The 12,154-nt window shown below is 48.3% G+C and overlaps 1 protein-coding gene across 4 annotated transcripts in view; it reads left to right on the top strand.

The window, feature by feature from the left end:
• LOC119437613 (choline transporter-like protein 4) overlaps positions 1–12,154 on the top strand; it is a 629,795-nt gene that overhangs the window by 495,923 nt on the left and 121,718 nt on the right. For all 4 annotated transcript variants that reach the window (XM_037704613.2, XM_037704614.2, XM_049660742.1 and 1 more), the window contains one exon: positions 9,783–9,873. In XM_037704613.2, the coding sequence (XP_037560541.1) occupies positions 9,783–9,873 (91 nt within the window). The remainder of the gene's footprint in view (positions 1–9,782; positions 9,874–12,154) is intronic.

The following is a 12,154-nucleotide window of genomic DNA, read 5'->3' as shown; positions in this document are numbered from 1 at the left end:
CATCACCCGTACGTACTCCTGAAGCGACTCATCAGGAGCCTGTGTACGTAGCCCAAGCTCTCACCGCATCCTACTCTCATAGTCAGCGGGTAGGAATTCACGCAGGAATGCCGCGCGGAACTCCTCGAGGGTTGTTGCACGGTGTCCGGAAAGCCTGTACCACCTAGCCGCCGAGTCAGTGAGTGCAACAGGGACGACACGTCCCAGTACATCCTGATCATTCAAACCCAGAGCTCTCTGGTAGCTTGCGAGGGAGTAACAGTAGTCCCTGGCACTAAGCAGGTCACCGTATCCGCTGTAGGTCGGGACTGCCAACCGTACAGCGGGGTGAGCGCATTTCGGAACAGCCGACAGCGTTTTAACTGCCCCAGAGAGTGCCTGGATCATTTCGGCGGCATTATGCAACAGCGTCTGTGCGCCTGCTCCAAAGGGAGCCGTTGGCGCGTTAGCGGCGCGATCGAGCAAAGATGAACTGACGTCCAGCTCGATCAGTGACGCGGTTTCCACAGGGATACCGGCCGGCGCACCGCCGTCCCCAGAGCAAAAATGGCTCCTAGCGGGGTGCGCCTGCTGTCGTTCACAGCTGCCACTTGAGACAGCTATACGTGAATTGCTTAGGCCGCTTGCAGCCAGCATTGACAAAACAGGCGCGTGCTCGATCGGTGTGCCACTGGGCGCCACCGAATGTACTCTAAAGGGAGACGTATGAGCGGAATTCGTGGTCGCCGTGATTGAATCCCCACAGGGCGCCGCGGCATACCACTGGTTTTGGCTGTTCAATTGAGAAGCAGCCAGCGTCGATAAAACAGGCGCGTGCTCGATCGGTGTGCCACTGGGCGCCACCGAATGTACTCCAAAGGGAGACGTATGAGCGGAATTCGTGGTCGCCGTGATTAAATCCCCACAGGGGGCCGCGGCATACCACTGGTTTTGGCTGTTCAATTGAGAAGCAGCCAGCGTCGATACAACAGGTGTGTGCTCGATCGGTGTGCCACTGGGCGCCACCGAGTGTACTCCAAAGGGAGACGTATGAGCGGAATTTGGGGTCGCCGTGATTGAATCCCCACAGGCGGCCGCGGCATACCACTGGGTTTGGCTGTTCAATTGAGAAGCAGCTAACGGGCAAAAGTCGGAGAGCGCTAAGGCCCCGTTTCTGCGCTGCGCTCCGTTTACTTCCGAAGGAGTCAATGATCGGGAGCGCTGCGACATCGCACTGCTTGGCATTCCAAAGGGAGCCGTAGCAGACGAATGTGCCCGTGTGCACTGTTCGGAGAGGGCTCTGGCCCCGTTTTCAAACAACGCTACTGCTCCAAAGGGAGCTGGTACGTAGCGCCTCGTGTTGCCGTCCCCACAGAGGGTCGTTACAAGCGAGGGTGCAGGAGTGCGCTGCTCAAGGGGGGCCCTGGCCCCGTTCTCGAGCAACGCGGCGTCTGCTAGCACTAACAAAGGACAAAGGTCACTACGCCTAGCAGACATAACGCGGCGAGTCCAATTCGCTAAGGCGTATTGACTCGGCCAAGCACAAACAAAGGCTTAATGAGCCTTTGAATCCGCGTTGGGCGCCAGTGTGGGTTCTTGGTGTCTCACAGGAGACCAACCACCGCGGATTCGAGCTTAGCGAGCCACAGCGCCGCGTCAACCGTCGCCTCCAGCACCGCTCGTGTGTGAGCACAGAGGCCGCAAGGGGCTACCGAGCGATGCACGCAAAAACACAGTAAAGCCCCGAGTTGACGGAAACCGTTTAGTGAAACCGTCGGCACCAGCACTGCACAAACGCCTGCGCGGCGGGGAGCCAAAGGGGTCCCGCACCAGGGCAAAAATACAATAACAGGCGCCTATAGCACGTCGCGGCGAGAGCACAGGCTCAAGCTGGGACACGCCGCTAGGAAAAGTCCCGGCGGCTATGCTACTTGCTCTGGCGATAACCAATGGGTCAACTCGCGAGAGCACGGGCAATATCCTTCGGCTTAGGCTTTCGGCAAGTGCGGCTCGGCGGGGTACAACCTCGCGCGAGCACTAATGGCACCGCTCGTCGGCTTAGCGTCGGGAAAGGATCAGCACAAAGTACGCGCTCCCCGCACGGGCAAAGGCACCGTGCGCAAGCTCCAGTCCTAGTCACAAAGGTGTCGGCGGACGAGAGGACAGCATGAACGTACCGTGCGCTGGTCCCGGAGAGAAGTCCGAGGCACGCTCCGCCGCTAGCAGCCGAAAATGCCGGCCGCCTCATGACGTCAGCGCCCCGCCCTCAGCGCAACCACCGTGTGCGCAGCGCCACCGCGGGAACCGGTTACGCGGAGGACGGGGAAAACTGGGGGTCGGAGAAAACCGGGGGACGGCAGAACAGGTGTTAGCCCGCGCAATGACGCCGGCGCAACCCTCAATCCCCACAGGCTGGAGTGGCAGCAAGATGTCATTATTTCCACCAGTAGTCCTTCCTACTCGGCTCATGAATGTGCAGTGGCTATTGGTGCTGCTGGACATGCCTTACAGAGGAGAGGGGGTGTGCATTGCAAGCAAGCACAGCTGCTGGCAACACAGCCTGTCATGGTCAAATCTTTTAGCCTTGAGCCCTGGTCGTTATGTGGCACTAACCCCTCAATATTTTGCTTTAAATTGAGGTAGCGTGTATTTATATGGGGCTTTGAAGAGGAATTTCTTTTTATCTGCTGTGTAATATTTCATCATAACCTGGTTTGTTATAGTAAGGCTTAGATGTATATGAAAAACAGGCCTAGCACAACTTTTTCCCCAAAACTGTCAACGTGGATTTGTAGAGACAGCATAGCTTATTGTAAAGCTCTGCTCTTGCAACTTTTCTTTGCAACTTGGTCTTTTTTGTAATATCATAGGCCCATCATATCTTGATGAGCCTTTTTTTGTCTGCTGAATTCATGTAATATTTAACGACCAATTTTTTTCACTTCTTTCTTATCAGCCCAGTGTACAGTGCAGTCCACGTATAACGATACCACATATAACAATATATCAGTTATAACGAAGAGTCAACCTAAGAGTATCAACTTAGGCATTAGGGCTATGGAGAAAAAAACCCATATATAACGATATATTATTCACCGAATATCGGATATACTGATCGAAATCTTGCTTCTGGGCAGCGTTTTTCGTGCAGAATAATCGTGAAATTTGCGTTCCTAAGTTGCCTGTTCCTCAGACGGGGCGAAAGTTTGCCTACGCGAGTTCATATTTGCCGCCATTACCACGCAGCGCATCCCACCCACGCGCCAATTGGGAACGAAAGCCACGGAGAGCATCGAAACTTGGCACAGCGTGCACAAGATGGCGCCAGCTGCTTCGCGTCTGCGTCGCCGACGGTCGCGCGAGTGTTCATAGGAGAGGGGGGAACAAAGTGATAAGCGAGCGGCACCTGCGCGGCCTGCGCTGCCGTTACAATTTCCCGCTCTCAGCGAGCGCGGAAATTTGCCACGGAAGGAGTGGGAGCACACCCGACAAAGCGCCAAGCCATGTCTCTTGAGACGAAGCTGCAAATTTAGCAAGACTCGAAGAAGTACGAGCTCTCGCAGTCGATGATATTGTCACGGGAAACGGTATAACTGAAAATATATTTACAAAATATCTACAGCGGGCTGTAGCACTGCCAAGATGGCCGAAAGACAATCTCTTCAATCGTCGTCGTCTTCACCCAAATGGTCAACGTCATCTTTGTCCCATTGCGTGCAGTCTCGTAACATTAACCTCCGGCCGGAAAAGCGCCGACCCGGCGTCTAAGACAGGGAGGTGGGCGCGATGTATGGTTTGAGGCGGGCCACGTGCACGACGTCTGAGGAAGGAGAAGACGTGGTAGGATCGAGCGCGGCTATTTCGTAAGTGACATCTGTCAATTGTCGCAGGACGCGATAGGGGCCAGAGTATCTCCAAAGTAGTTTTTCGGAAAGGCCAACGCGCCGAGACGGGGACCAGACAAGGACAAGATCACCCGCACTGAAGCGGGCGTCCCGGTGGTGGGCGTCGTACAACAACTTTTGTCGTGACTGCGACGCCGAGAGGCGAAGACGGGCAATGTGAAGTGACTTTCTGCTGTAGCAATGGCGTCGCGTGCGTATTCAGTAGGTAGTGCAGCAGGGGTCGAAATAAGTGTGTCAAAAGGGAGCGTTGGTTCTCGTCCGTATAGAAGATAGAAGGGAGAGTAGCCGGCGGTGTCATGGCTTGAGGAGTTATATGCAAAGATGACAAAATGTAGCGCAGTGTCCCAGTCATGATGATCAGGTGAAACATACATAGAGAGCATATCAGTGATAGTGCGATTCAGACGTTCAGTAAGACCGTTCGTTTGGGGGTGGTACGCAGTCGTAAGTTTGTGTTTGGTGGCACAAGAACGAAGTAAGTCTTCAATGACTTTAGATAAGAAGTAGCGACCCCGGTCGGTGAGAAGCTGTCGAGGAGCGCCGTGATGTAAAATTACATCTTGCATCAAGAAGTTGGCAACGTCTGTAGCGCAACTGGTCGGGAGAGGTCTTGTGATAGCGTAACGGGTCGCATAATCCGTAGCAACGGCAATCCATTTATTGCCAGCGGTGGAGAGAGGGAAGGGGCCGAGAAGGTCGAGGCCAACACGAAAGAATGGCTCGGCGGGTATGTCAATAGGCTGGAGGAAGAGATGGCCTCTTCCGGCGTTGGCACGATGCGCAGGCAGCGACATAACGTTGAACAGAACGGTAGAGACCGGGCCAGAAAAAGCGTCGCCGTACACGGTCATACGTCCTGGAAACACCCAGGTGGCCGGCTGTTGGGACATCAGAATTGTAGCGATTTGGGCCTGTTGGTTGTACATCGGAAATAGTTTGAAGTGCAAATACACAGACACAAAAGAGCACACGAGACACAGACGAGCGCAAACTACCAACAAAGTTTATTGACCACCACACGTGTTTATACTATGTTCCCATTACCGCTGCACATGTGCATAGTGCCTTCTAAGAAAGGACAGCTCTTTATTGGACAGGTGTACAGAAGGAGTGCTGATACAGGCTGAGCCTAATGAAGATATCTTTTCAGCTTCTATTATCTCACGGGTGAGCCTATGGTCACTTCTGCTGACAACAGCACACTTTTCAAAAAGAGGTCTACATTGACAGGAACTGCAGTGCATCGCCAACCAACCATCACGTGCCGTTTTTTTTACGTTTAGCGCATGTTCCTTCAAACGTTCATTCAAACATCTCCCCGTCTGCCCTATGTATTGCTTGCCACATGTTAGCGGGATACTGTAGACTACATTAGTAGTACAGTGAACAAAAGGGTCTTTGTGCTGCTTATTGCAGCCTCTTTGATTACGAACGTACCTCTGATTGCAGAATTTAATTAGCTTTTGTGGTGCCGAAAACACAACATTAACTTTCGAGCGGCCTGCAATCTTTTTGATATTATGTGACAGCCCATGAATATAAGGGATGACAGCCACTTTCTGATGCGTGTTGGGGGATGAAACCTGTGATCGATTAATCTCCATGCGCAATCTTCAGGGCAAAGATTCTGCAACAGAGCACTGCTCATGCAACCGGTATCCAGCTTGTAACAATCGCTCCACCTGGTAGCGAAGACTTGATTGCATCTGATGCGAACACGACTTCTTAACTGCATTCAAAAAATATAAATTGATGATTCCTCTTTTAACCAGTTTAGAATGTGCCGAGGCATAGGCCAAAATCGGCTTATTACTTCGCGGTTCATAGCACCAACAGATTTTGTCCGATCTAAAAACAATCTTAGTGTCAAGAAACTTAAGAGTACTGTTACGGGGCATTTCATGCGTCAATTCAAGGGACTTAAAACAGTCTTTAATCGTCTCGAGAACAACAAGCGCATTTTCCTGCATCTCATCAATGCCTATCTCAAGGAAAACAATGTAGTCGTCAACGTAACGGAAGACTTTAGCTACACGCTTGCCGTAGAAGAGTGCATTGATGCCGTAGAAGAGCGCATTGATAGTAATGGTTGTACAGTGTTTCAGAACTCTGCTGGTATTTCTGTTGGTAATTTTCTGGAACTCCTGACCTTCTATCTAAAGTCAACATACATTCAATGGAAAGGGAAGCCGTACCTTCAGAAAAAAGGCATATGCATTGGTTCATGCATAGCACTGGCTCTAAGTGATTTGTTTTTGGCCAGATTAGACAGAGCACTGCTGCGCTGTTTGGAAGGCAAGCGTGTAGCTAAAGTCTTCCGTTACGTTGACGACTACATTGTTTTCCTTGAGATAGGCATTGATGAGATGCAGGAAAATGCGCTTGTTGTTCTCGAGACGTTTAAAGACTGTTTTAAGTCCCTTGAATTGACGCATGAAATGCCCCGTAACAGTACTCTTAAGTTTCTTGACACTAATATTGTTTTTAGATCGGACAAAATCTGTTGGTGCTATGAACCGCGAAGTAAGGCGAAGGCGTCTGATCAACGATGAGATTGACAACATGAAGAAAAAGAAAAGGGAACTGGAAGCAGTCATCGCTAGTTTGACTGTTTAAGCTGATGCTTATTCGGAAAAAGCAGAAGCTTCAAATGATATTACATTTGTGGTGAAGTCCAACAGCTTGCGGAAGACTGCGAAAAGTAAAGTGGAAGAGCTGGTAAACATCACGCAGCGTATACAAGAAAAGTCCCAGCAGCTGTTAACTTGTTAAGTTTATTGTGAACATTTCTATTGTGTTGTGACCACAAGAAGTGTTCAGGGCTGGAGGTTTGTTATATAATTGTGGTAAACAGTACCAAGCTAATAGTGCAAGAAAAGTCCCAGCAGTGGTTGTGGACTTGAGAAGTGATCAAGACTGAACATTTTAATATAGTTATTATACAGTATAGACCACTTATAACGTAACCGCTTATAGTGCAGGACCGGATATAGTGCGGTCTTTTCAGACTCCCGTTAATTTTCCCATAGCACTCCATGTATACACGTATCGCTTATAGTGCAGTTGCAGGAAACGAAATACCGGTTACAGTGCGGCTGACTGGGAGTACGTAAGTCAGCGGAGGCAGCGAACGCTCCCCTCAAACGGGTGCCCCAAGGAGTGCTCGAGGAAGAGAGACGAAGTGGAGGAGGAGGGCCCGTGGTGCGAACGAACAGCCAGTGAGGCTGAAACCAGAATCTTGAGTGCGAGTCGGGAAATATCGCGGTGCGCATAGCGAGCGAGCGCCACGAAACTGCCAACGCTGGCCAATGCTTGCTTCATGATAACGGCAGTAAACGAAACTTAAGGGAGCGGGCGGCGCCGGCACGTCACGGCAAAGGGCGCACGCGGAGACCATGGAATCTGAGGGAGGAGGGCGGCAGGGAAGCCGACTTCGCCTCGGCAACTCCGCCGCTTTGGTGGCTCCCCTCGCCCTCCCTCGTAGCTCCCTCACTTTCGACTGTCACCGTGCGCACCCGCCGCCGTGCAGGGGCCGCCGCTCCAGCCGGCCCGGTGCCAGCTCCCCGAAGTTTTATTTTCTGCCTTTATCGAGAAGCGGGCATTTGCCAGCGTGGGCAGTTTCGTTGGCTGGCCTAAGACACCGCCGCTGCTTCCCTCTGCACCGTAGCCGCAGCGTGCAAGGTCAACACGTGACTAGAAAGTAGAGGAAGCATAAAGGGGAAAGAAGGATTCACTGCCATTTTCTACGCGTGGCTACGGTAGCCTGGCTGAGACGTCGGCACGTACACGCATGTTCCGGCGCAGCGCAGAATCGGCGACCTTGCCATCTGAGAGAGGGTGAAATTTCTGCCGCGTTTTTTTTTTCTTTTTTTTCTTTTTTTTTTTTTTTTTTTTGTTCGCGCGCGACATTGAGGGGTCTCTCCTAAGCTTTTACTCTATGGCGGTGCCGGAGCAATGCCGGTCGGAGGCGCTGCCACGTGAATTATTTCGAATGAACGAGATTCGACTAAATTGAATGCAAACGTTCTAGCCGCATTCCTCGACTGTCGCATACGCGTGGTGGCTCGGTGCACATGTTTTGCATATGTGCGGGCCTTGAAAATTGTTACTATGGTTATAGTGCGGATATTCGCGACTCCGGCAACTTACGTTATAAGCAGTCTACACTGTAAATAAGTGCAAACTATGCTGAACGTTTAGGAAATGTTTGGTGAATATTACCCAGTTAATAATAGAAAACTCTCAGCAGCTGTTGTACACGTTTTTTGTGTGTTGTGGTATACATTTATTTGTGATCATATAGTATAAGTGCAATAACACTATGCTGAATGGTTTGGAAATGTTCGATGAACCAACCCTGCTAATACTGCAGAAGCCTTGGCAGCTGTTGTGAGTGGTCATTGTGCGAACTTTTAATATTGCGGACTTGACAAGTGATCAAGACAACATGTTTTACATAATTGCAATATACATCTATTTGTTTTAATTTAATGGATGTGTAGCAAGACTACACTGAATGTTTTGGAAATGTTCGGTGACCTTGTGCAGTTAATACTGGGGAAGTCAGAGTAGCTGTTGGGAGCATTCATTGTGTTTTGTGAACTTTGTTTCTGGTATTGTTGTGAACTTGCAAAGTGGTCAAGGTCAACATTTAATTATTAACATCTTTGTGATATACATTTATTTATTTTTATATTAGTGCAATAACACTATGCTGAAAGTTTTGAATATGTTTGGTGAACTTTACCCCGCCTATACAGGAGAAATCTCAGCCGCTGTTGTGAGCATTCGTTTGCTGTTGCGATCTTGAGAAGAGAAGTTATTAAGACTAGACATTTTTGTTATAATTGTGATATATACATTTATTTATTAAAATAAAACTAGTCATTTTTGCAAATGGTAGAGTAAATATACCCTACTTTGGATGCCGCTATGAGTCCTTCAAAAACCTGTGACAGGTCCTTGAAAGTCCTTGAATATCCTTGAATTTTTGCCTTGGAAACCTGTACGAACCCTGTTCAAACCATCGACAGCGGGCGGCCATTTTTGTTTTCTACTTTGACGATCGCGAAACTTAGGAGCGCGTTCAAAAATCACTGCCTCGCGTGAAAAAAGCAAACTGCTTAAAAAATTAAATATCCTCCTTCATGTCCGATAGCGCAGTATGTCCGTGAGTGGCACAGAAGGTCTCGAAAGCGGCGTTTGAAACCATCGATAGTACGGAAAGAGTTAATTCGAAAGCCTGTGCTAATTGCTCAGTGTATAGCAATATTTTAACTGGAAGGTATATATTATAAATTTCTTTTATACAACCTTCAGACCATAATTGAAATAGTTGCTTTAATTAATCTGCCAACGAGCAGGCTTTTTCATTTGCACAGATTGTTTTTGTGTGCCAGCCAGTTGGGTAAACGACTGCAAAACCACTTCTTTTGAAAAATTTTTCAGTGCTCTCATTAGTATATTTTGAGCTTCATCATGCATGAAAAGTGGGAAAAACATTTTACTGCACAAAGCAGTAATGTCATAGAGAACAGTTTGTGCACCTGTAATGTCATGCTTTAGTGTAGCACGCTTTATGTCAACCACATGGGCAACCTATGAGAAATATGGTCATATGCTTTGCATAGAGAGAGCTGAAGATTCACAAAATGCTGAGGTTATGGGGTAATTGGCACAGTTACTAAAAGTAGTTGAATTCAAGACCAAGTGAAGTGCTGTAGCTAGCAGGTGCATTAGGCTTGAAATAAAAGAATGGCAAGCACTTGACTGCTTTGCACAGTAAATGACTTCAGGGTGTTAAAAGGGCCAAAATGCCATGAGAGTTTGCTTTGATGGTAATGCTGATGGATGGTTATTGTGCAAGTGTCACTTTTTCCCTTAACTGCAAGTGCTCAGATACCTTGCATCTAGTGGCACAGCAGACTTCAAGTACATGAACATGACTGGCGGAAATAACAGCATGACTGGAGAAAGCTGCTCCATAGAGGCAAGTGGCTTCCTCTCTTGTCTAACAGTTTCACCAAGGAAGTCTTGTGGGCATTCACGAAGAATGACATGTTCAGTACTATGTTAGTAAATGAAGAATGATGCTGTCCTCCCTCCAACCTTATAAAGTAGCACTGGAACGACCATCAGGCTACAGATACAAACCACAGTAAACACAAAAATTGTTGAGAAATCACTACTTCTAATCAGCCATCATGGTGATGCTGCAAGTCAGTGCTTGCAGATGCACCATGCACTCTCACCAGAGAATCCTTTGGTACCTTTTTACTGGTCACAAAACTTCGTCACGTTGTGGAAAAGCTTTATATGCATGGCGGCACTACCAGTTCAGAGGGCTTACGTTGAGGGCACACTGGGCTGGTTTGTTCATGTGATTTTTTGTAGGGGAGGCTTTATACGCTCTTTCTGCCTTTTAGCGTCTGTCGAAGCTTGAATGGTCCTCAGGAACTTGAAGAACGAAGACCTGTTGTGTGCAGCAGTGTCATTCCAGCTACAGAGGGATGGACGAAACAAGCTGTAAACTTTCGTGAAATCCACCGCTGAGGGAAAACATTGCCCAGACAGTGCGATTGCTGCAGCACCTTTCCTTGTATATACAGTGCAATTTCGTTGGTACAATTCTGCATAATACGTTTTTTAGTATAATATGTTTTTATTTATTTTTTGCCGGCCAACATAGGAGCAATGTATTTTCATACGGTTGATACGATCGCGTTTTCACCTGAAATTGAATAAAACGACTGCAATGGGGTGGTATTTCTGAAACTCGCAGCTTTATATTCAAGTACTCATAACTTTATATTAACGATTTGACGACCCACAAACAACATGTTAAGGGCCAGCCACACTAGCAGAAAAACGCTCACTGCGCACCGGCGGCAGCAAAACGTGCTCCACAAATGCTACTGCGAAGCAGGTTTTTTGGGCCGTGGGGGGGGGGGATCGGTCCTAGACTGATTTAAATTGTGGCACGCGGCGTCGGCAAATGAGCCGCAAGTGAAGGAGACCAATGAGAGCTGCCCCTTCAGTTACATAAGCGCGGGAAACTAGCGTGGGTCCAACAGTCGTATCGCTCGTTGTGTCATGCTGTTCTTCGCTGTTCCTTTGTTTTTTCTCGCTCTCGTACTACCGCCTTCATCTCGGAGTTCTTGGCCTCGTAGGGCCATGACCTTCGTGGCTATGTCAAGCAAACGCAAGGCGCTGACTTTAAAGAAAAACTCGATATCATCTGTAAGTTTAAAGCAAATTCAAAGAAGCGTGTGGATCTGGCACGAGAACTTGGTTTGCCGGTTTCAACACTGAACACCGTTATGGGCAAGCATGAAGAGATTCGCAGAATTGTGCAAGTTTTTGGTGCCGGCGTAAAGCAAACAAGAAGTGCAGAGCATGGACAAATGGAAGACATTCTCCTGGCTTGGTTTAAGGAGGTGAGAGCGGCAGGTGTTAACGTAGACGGCAAAGTTTTATGGGAGAAGGCCGATGACATCTCGCTGTCCTTGGCTATCGTAGGCTTCCAAAGCCTACGATAGCCAAGGTTTAAGGCATGACATGGTTTGGTCTGCAAGACAGTTTCCGGCAAAGGGCAGAGTCTCGATGCTGCGGTTGTATCAGTCTGGGTATCAAATTTGCTAGCGGTGATCCCAGTATTGACCACAGGATGTTTTCAGTGCTGACGAAGCAGGTGTCTTCATCAACCTCCAGCCTGAGAGAAGTCTTGGCATGAATGGCGGGACGTGCCAAGGAGGAAAGAAGAGCAAGGAAAGGTTGACAGTGCTTTTCTGTGTCAGTGCTGACGGAAGCGAGAAGCTGAAGCTCACAGTTGTTTGCAAATTATGGAAGCCATGGTGTTTCTCGTGTAATCCAAGCCTTCCAGTCATGTTCAAAGCCAACAAGAAGGCATGGATGATTGGTGCTTTTTTACTGAATTTCTGACATTGCTGGATTCCAAGATGTCTGGTAAAAACAAATATTCTTCCGTTTCTTGATAACTGTGCCATGCACCCAGTTAATGTTGGCTGCATTTCACTGCATTTCTTATCACCTAACTTAAGCAAAAGGGAAAACACGCCCTCCTCTTCTATGTGTATATTGTCAATTGGCAGTAATTCACTGAATGTAGGAAACTCGGGGTCTTCACCGTTATCACGAGTGAAATCCGAGCAGAAGTATTCATTAAGTACACATGCAATTTCTGAGCTATCAGTCATAGTAGTATCGTTTATAACAAGGTTATGTATTGGCTTTTGTTTTCTTTGGTGAAA

The sequence above is a fragment of the Dermacentor silvarum genome, chromosome 1 (genome assembly GCF_013339745.2).
Source record: "Dermacentor silvarum isolate Dsil-2018 chromosome 1, BIME_Dsil_1.4, whole genome shotgun sequence".
NCBI classification, from domain to species: Eukaryota; Metazoa; Arthropoda; class Arachnida; order Ixodida; family Ixodidae; genus Dermacentor; species Dermacentor silvarum.
The sequence above is the reverse complement of the archived record's forward strand: the minus strand, read 5'-3'. Positions and strand labels throughout refer to the sequence as shown.